Source organism: Numida meleagris, chromosome 7, assembly GCF_002078875.1.
Source record: "Numida meleagris isolate 19003 breed g44 Domestic line chromosome 7, NumMel1.0, whole genome shotgun sequence".
Lineage (NCBI taxonomy): Eukaryota > Metazoa > Chordata > Aves > Galliformes > Numididae > Numida > Numida meleagris.
In genome coordinates, this window is record NC_034415.1 from 12,016,247 (window position 1) to 12,023,762 (window position 7,516).

At 35.7% G+C, this 7,516-nt stretch overlaps 1 protein-coding gene across 1 annotated transcript in view; it reads right to left on the reverse strand.

Moving 5' to 3' along the window:
• LOC110402644 (hornerin-like) overlaps positions 1–7,516 on the reverse strand; it is an 81,093-nt gene that overhangs the window by 21,172 nt on the left and 52,405 nt on the right. The window contains exons 31-42 of the mRNA XM_021404996.1: positions 7,323–7,358; positions 7,178–7,213; positions 7,021–7,059; positions 6,637–6,681; positions 5,993–6,022; positions 4,727–4,762; positions 4,042–4,083; positions 3,809–3,850; positions 1,850–1,891; positions 1,305–1,346; positions 148–189; positions 7–45 (exon numbers count right to left, since the gene is read on the reverse strand). Coding sequence (XP_021260671.1) covers positions 7–45; positions 148–189; positions 1,305–1,346; positions 1,850–1,891; positions 3,809–3,850; positions 4,042–4,083; positions 4,727–4,762; positions 5,993–6,022; positions 6,637–6,681; positions 7,021–7,059; positions 7,178–7,213; positions 7,323–7,358 — 471 coding nt within the window. The remainder of the gene's footprint in view (positions 1–6; positions 46–147; positions 190–1,304; positions 1,347–1,849; positions 1,892–3,808; positions 3,851–4,041; positions 4,084–4,726; positions 4,763–5,992; positions 6,023–6,636; positions 6,682–7,020; positions 7,060–7,177; positions 7,214–7,322; positions 7,359–7,516) is intronic.

A 7,516-nucleotide genomic window follows, 5' to 3' on the forward strand; every position in this document is an offset into this window, starting at 1 on the left:
AACTACCTGTCCATAGGATCCTCCAGGGTAGAAGGAAGATCCTCCCTATGCAGAAAAGGACAGAATGGGTTACTGGTTTATATTTGGCTACTCCTGGAAAGGTTAGACATCAAGCTTCTGAATAGGACACTTAATCTGAATGTTTACCTGGCTACCAGAATATGTGCTGTATGAAGAACCTGGGGCTCCCTGAAGGGAAAAAAAACAACAAACAAACAAAAACAAAAACAAAAAAAACCCCAAGTTATTTTTATTGCAAACAGTCATTTAAGTAAATAAGCCTAATTCTTAGTTTCTCTTCTTTCAAAATATAGACTTTTTCTCTCAAAAGGGACATTTCTGCTATTATTAAAAGAGAACGATGATAATTTTCATTGGAGGTGAAGAAAACCGTTCCTTGGTCTTTTCAGGTTAAATGTCCTGTAAAAAGTAGTACCTTTTCATCTTAGTCCTTCTACTTACGAAACAGTATGTTATGCCTAGTAGAATTTAGAGTGTTATAGATGATCATGACACTGACCATGTCTTTGGTATCTGCTAAAATATCTAACTTCTAAAGCATAAATAGAATATAGATCAGATTTTTCAGGTCACCACTTAAAGGACAAAGACTATTTACCAGTACATAGTATCTACTATTATTTTAACATTTGCTTCATATACCAAATAGACAAGTAAAGTATGGTTGGACTGTTTCCTCATAGAATTTTTTGACTGAGCTCTTGTCTTTAGAAAAAACTTAGAGAAAAAGTGGAATAACTGCAGTGTGACGAATTTTGTAATCCACATAAGGAAAACCATTATTTCCACTGGAAAAAAAATAGTTAAATCTACTCATGTTTAAATCTTAATGTACAATATTTTTCTAGGTTTGGTTTCCCTTTATGGGAAAGAAATTCTTTAAATATTGATTTAAGAGATGAACATTTGAAATATTTATCAATTTTTGACATTTTAGTCACAATATTTTATTAGACTAGTGAGAAGTATGAGAAATCTAATCTGAATGCAATGTTGTTACTATGAGACATATTGACTCTGTTTTTTGACAGTAATGTATAATCAGCACGTAAGAGTCAGACAACATTTGTATTACAAAGTACAGATACAGAAAGTTATCGGCCAAACACTAATTACATACTTAAAGTAAAACTTGCAGTTACATTTTATTATATAAAATTTTATCCATACTTAGGAAATTATCAATAATGTTTATTGTTACCTATGTGTCCGTCCTTACTAGGTGATTAATTCAAAATGTTCTATTATGTAGATGTAAGTATAAATTTAGGAAAAACAATCACCTGTCTAACACCGCTGCTTCCATCAGGACAAATGCAACCACCCTACAAACAGAAACAAAGAAACCGTTACTGATTTGTGGAAGTTTGAAATGAAACCTTACTTCATATGCCAAACCATATTTAGGGTAAGAAAGACCAGAGGACTATAGAGTAGCTGTGGCTTTCCTACAACTGAAATGAACGAGAGGGCAGCATAGTTCTAGATGTTTAATGTTAGCTTTGGAAGTTAAACTGACATTACATCTCTCAGTGCTATGTCTCAATTACAGATGCCTCATCAAGAGAGAGCAATCTGGGAAGTCAGGAGTACCAACATTCATTTACCAATAAGCCATGTGTGAAATTGAAAGTGTTAAAAAGCAATTTCATGGAGCCATTTCAAATAAATGTCATCTGAACAGGGTCATTTAATTTACAATTTGATCTACAACATAACCAAAATTCCATTGCAAAATTACTGAACTTAACTCTGACTCCTGAGTTTAATTAGTTAAATTACCAGCAAGCTCTGGACAAGACCAGATAACAATAGAAAAATATCCAACCTGGCCACTTGATCCACCACTGGTTGCAATAAATGATCCACCCTGTGAAGAAAGCAATCATTTTTACAGAAGCATTTTATCAGATCTAATGCATATCTAGGAAAAGAACCCAATGATATTAAACTGTTGTAGTGAGATGTAAGGTCACAAACTTTGTACTACTTCCCTGCACTAAAAAAACTGTCCGTTCAGAACTCTGAAACATTATGAAAATGTACATTTTCACAATTAAATTATTATTTCACAATTAAATTCCACAAATAAATTATTTAGTGACTGGGTAAAATGCATACCAAATGGCTGCCAGTAAAACCAATGAAGAAAAGTGCTATTCATTGGAATTCACAGATCTCAGTAGTAACAACTTAAACTCTTTGAGACAAAGGACTAATTGTGATTAATGGTTCTATGTCAGGGTGGAGGAAGGTCACAAGTGGTGTCCCTCAGGGGTCGGTCTTGGGATTGCTGCTCTTCAGCTTCTTCATCAGTGACACAGATGATGGCGGCACATGCACCCTCATCAAGTTTGCAGATGACACCAAGCTGAGCAGTGCGGTCGATACATTGGAAGGAAGGGAAGCCATCCAGAGGGACCTGGACAGGCTGGAGAAGTGGGCCCACGAGAACCTAATGAGGTTCAACAAGGCCAAATGCAAGGTGCTGCACTTGGGCCGGGGCAATCCCAGGTATTTATACAGACTGGGGGAAGAACTTCTTGAGAGTAGCTCTACGGAGAAGGACTTGGGGGTCCTGGTGGATGAGAAGCTGGACATGAGCCAGCAGTGTGTGCTTGCAGCCTGGAAGGCCAACTATATTCTGGGCTGCATTAAAAGAGGAGTGGCCAGCAGGGAGAGGGAGGTGATTGTCCCGCTCTATTCAGCATTTGTGAGGCCCCATCTGGAGTACTGCGTCCAGGCCTGGGGCCCCCAGTACAAGAAAGAAGTGGAGCTCTTGGAATGGTTCCAGAGAAGGGCCACCAAGATGATCAGAGGGATGGAGCACCTCTCCTATGAAGAAAGGTTGAGGGAACTGGGCTTGTTTACCTTGGAGTAGAGAAGGCTCTGGGGAGACCTCATTGTGGCCTTCCAATACTTGAAGGGAGCGTATAAACAGGAGGGGTTACGACTGTTTACGTGAGTGGATAGCGATAGGACAAGAGGGAATGGTTTTAAACTAAGACAAGGGAGGTTTAGGTTAGATATTTGGAGGAAGTTTTTCACACAAAGGGTGGTGACGCACTGGAACAGGTTGCCCAAGGAGGTTGTAGATGCCCTGTCCCTGGAGGCATTCAAGGCCAGGCTGGATGTGGCTCTGGGCAGCCTGGTCTAGTGGTTGGAAACCCTGCACACAGCAGGAGGGTTGAAACTAGATGATCATTATGGTCCTTTTCAACCCAGGCCATTGTATGATTCTATGACTATGCTAATGTTATATCTACGTACTGCTGGGCATAGTGGGACTATAGATCTCCAAGAAACTGATAGGTACCACTATAGTACAAAATACTAAAAAAAAAAACAAAAACAACACAGAATCAGATCCCACTCTGGATCAGTCAACTTTCACATATGTGAACATGTACACTACTAAAACCGTACATAGATCTGCAGAACATGAAGACTGGATCTACTTTTGTGACAGAAGTCACAACGTGTACCTTGTTGCCAAATTCTAGATGAAACACATATATATCTGACCATTTCCCTTCACTAATTTTTGTTTCTAAACACAAGATTTTGAAACTATTTTTTTTGTGTCACATATTTAGTGAAGTATAGGAGCACAGAAAGCATTATATTCTGGGCCGTTTATCATTATTCACATCTGTAAAATTATAACATTATGGGAAAAAATTGTCAAATACAGACGAATTAATGGAGATTAATTTTCAGAAATTGAAATATAATTTATGAGGAAAATCCCTGCAGTAAGATGATGCAGTAGACACTATGTGATTACCTGGTAGTTAGTGTGGCTGTTATTTGAAGTAGAGGACTCATTCTGTAAAGAAACAAGAAATTACTCATTTTTCATTAAGGATAATTAAGTAAAATACACAGTTCTGTTGGAAAAGAACTACCTAACTCTAAACAGAATAATCTGTTACAAAAGCTAAATCTTTGTGCTTCTTTTGTAAGTAATACACCAAAGCAGCTGTAACACCAGCTGTAGTTCAGTATGGGTATGGTTACCTGGACATCATAGTCTCTTCTGCTCAAAACATGTGATGTATCCTGTAAAAACAGAGACATTTGCTATAAAGAGATGGAAACTCTGATCTAGCCATAGGCCTTTTTTTTTCCTGTACTTATTATTTATAATGACTCCAGATCATTCAATGCATATATTGAGTAGAAATGCCTTATTATAAAAGATCACTTGCTCAATTTTTATAGACAACTGCAATCTGACTTGAAGCTATATAATACAATATCTCTATATCCTTCACATGACAGAAAGCGCAATAAATTCCCAAACATTACATTTTTACTTCATCATTATATCTTACTTCAGCTATATTTTGGCAGCCCTCTGTTTCCATAACACATTAATTTCAACTAATCATAGCTTGGAGGAACTCTGTATGGGCTTCTTGAAGAACAGGAATTTGAGTTGCCCTATATCTCACAAGTTTTCATGTCATGTATTTTTTCACATATTACATATATGATACACATGTACACACATACATACACACATACTTTAAAATAAGTTCTCTCAATGAGCAAATGGCCAAGCTCTTTTATTTTTTCTCTTTAAACGGGAGAACATTAATTAGGTCAAACATAATTTGGGGAAAAATAGAGATAATTATGACAAATTAAGCATAATTTGGATAAAAATCCTACACAGCAGTGGAAAAAAAGAGATACTTACTCTGACAACAACTTTCCTCTTCACACAGCTAGAACTCTGTAATTAAATCAGAAGCTATTTATTGCTTTATAGATGGATATATCCACACAAAGTACTTTCTGTAAGATTCTGTCTAAACATGTCAAAGTAACGCATTTAGGGAATGGAAAATGTCCAGAGAATTTTGGCTGACCTCACTTTCAATAGATGATGCAGTGGTAAATATTTGTATCATACAGTTTTATTTCCAAATAACTTTAACATTGATAGACTAGTTTTGGAGCAAGAGAGGAAAGCATAATTTATATTCCCACGTCCTTGTACTTGAAAAATAGGAATGCAAAGCTCATCAGTGTATTTCTTCCCGTGTAACCTGTTTAAATTAAGAACTAACTGCACCATAATGCATGCCTAATAAACAGTGAGGTAGAAAAGTCCCTGTTTTTACTGTGGTGTCATGTCCCCTCTCCACTGAATTGAGTACATTCAAAGAATCACAAAATTGTAGGGGCTGGAAGTAATCTTTGGAGATCATCTAGTCCAATGTCCCCGCTAAAGCAGGTTCCATACAATACATTGCACAGGAAAGCAAAGAGCGGTTCCAATTTTAAGTAAATTTGCCCGAATAGTAACAAAGTCAATAATTACTAATGTAATAGAAAGGAAAAATAGGGAAAAGAGTGAAGTGGTAGAGCACATGGCTGACAACTGAAGAGAAGGCAAGTAGCTGATGACAGAAGGTTACTCTAGATGGCAGTAAAAAAGGAGAAAAGGAGAATTTATATGAACAGAAGGTATGGAATAATTGCTTGGTCATGGTCTGTCCATGGAAGTCACTGTTTCTGCTTGTAGGACAGAAGGAAAAGTCATGACAGAAGGAGTATCACCAGAGGACTAGCATATATGCAAGTTTAAATTAAAACTAGTGCCAAAAGATTGAGGCAGCTATGTGTCTCGTATATACAGATGATTAATTCCAAAATAACTACCCAGTCAAAATACATATTCCAAAGGGCCTAATAAAAACAGTGCTAGTGTACCTTCTTAGAATTATTGTGCAGTTTTAGATGACTGTGCAGCAGGCTTGAGAACTAACAGAAGGAACTTAGTATAGATAAATATAACATCAAATAATCTCACTCTGATTGCTTTTATAATACCCTTCATGAAGATAATTAATCATTCACTACAAGTAGAGACCCATAGGTCCAATGGAGAAGTGTTCAGTTACTAACACAGTCATTAATCACAACAATAAGAATACTGTAGATGAAGAAAAGCCCTTACCCGACTATTAGCACTGTATGTAGTGTCATTCTGGAAAATAAAAAATTCAGTTATTTAAATACTGTAAACTCACAGAAATTTAATCCTTTCTAATGTTGCATACAGACTTAATAAAATAAATCATACATGCTTCAAAGCTCAAATTCTCCACTGGTTTACCTAAATTATTTTGAAATCCTACCATCCTCATGTGAAATTATTTTAGTACTAAACTTAGATTGGTAATAATACAAAGTGAAAAGCAGTGGAATATCTGCCATGTTGTCTCTTCATCTCTTTTCCTTCTTTCAAGATATGTATTCAAAGCTTGTCTATGGAATTTTTAATTATTTTTAAAGTTGTTTAATTAGTTACTGTAAAGTGTATCTTTACATTTTGGGGAAAAAAAATCTGTGCAAAAAAATCTTTTTATTCATATTTCATTTCATCAAGGTAAATGCATTTAAAAGCACGAAATGCATCTGTAAACACTTACAGGCCTATTTTCAGTAAGAAAATATGCAGCTGCTGAAGCAGCTATCAGTGTGAAGACTAAATATTCCCTCTGATTAAATTTGTTCATAAGACTGCGTCTTGTAGTGGAATATTTTCTTATCTATATGAATAGAGTTATGATGAAAATATGTTAGAGAAAGTATACTCACATCATCACAGGCATTGGGATTATCATCTGAGAAATCCTGTGAATCCTACATGGACATCAGATATCCAGTTATTTCCTCAGTAAAACAGAGAGTTAAAAAGATACTTTGATCTCGCACTCGGCAAGACAGAATTCAGGTTCATGAAAACAAAAAACTGCTTGCTGAGTTAAAGTTTTTTATAAGAAAAATGGTCAAGTACATGGTTGTAATAGTTGCTTATAGAGAATGTTCCATTCTTCAGAAGAAGAAATATGAGAAAGAAATAAGAAGAGCACAGAAATTATTAAGTTTTATTACATCTAAGAGAAGGTTATGCAATTAAGTAGGATCTACAAAAATCAGCATGAAATAATACATAGCTAGAGGAAAGAAAGAAGTAGTTACCTGACTATCATAATAAGTGTCTGAGGAGGATGATCCACCCTTTAAAATATATGAAACAAACAACATCAGAAAATAAGGATACAGAAAACCCAATTTTGAGCAGAAGCTGAAGTTTGTAAAGAGCGATGAACAAAAACAGAAATAAAGCATTACTTACTTGGCCACCACCATAGTTTTGTGAGGATGATCCACCCTTTAAAACAAACCAATAAAAATCAGAGAAAATAATGATACAGAAAATCCAATTTTTAGCAACGGCTAAAGCTTGCAGGATGTGATTAATAAATATGGAAGTAAAGTACCTGGCTGCCATCATAATTTTGAGAGGATGATCCACCCTTTAAAACAAACCAACCAATAAACATCAGAGAAAATTACAATACAAAAAAAAATTTAAGCAAAAGCTAAAGCTTGTAGGAAGTGATGTGTAATTGGTGAAATAAAGCATTACTTACTTGGCTGCCACCATAGTTTTGTGAATATGATCCACCCTTTA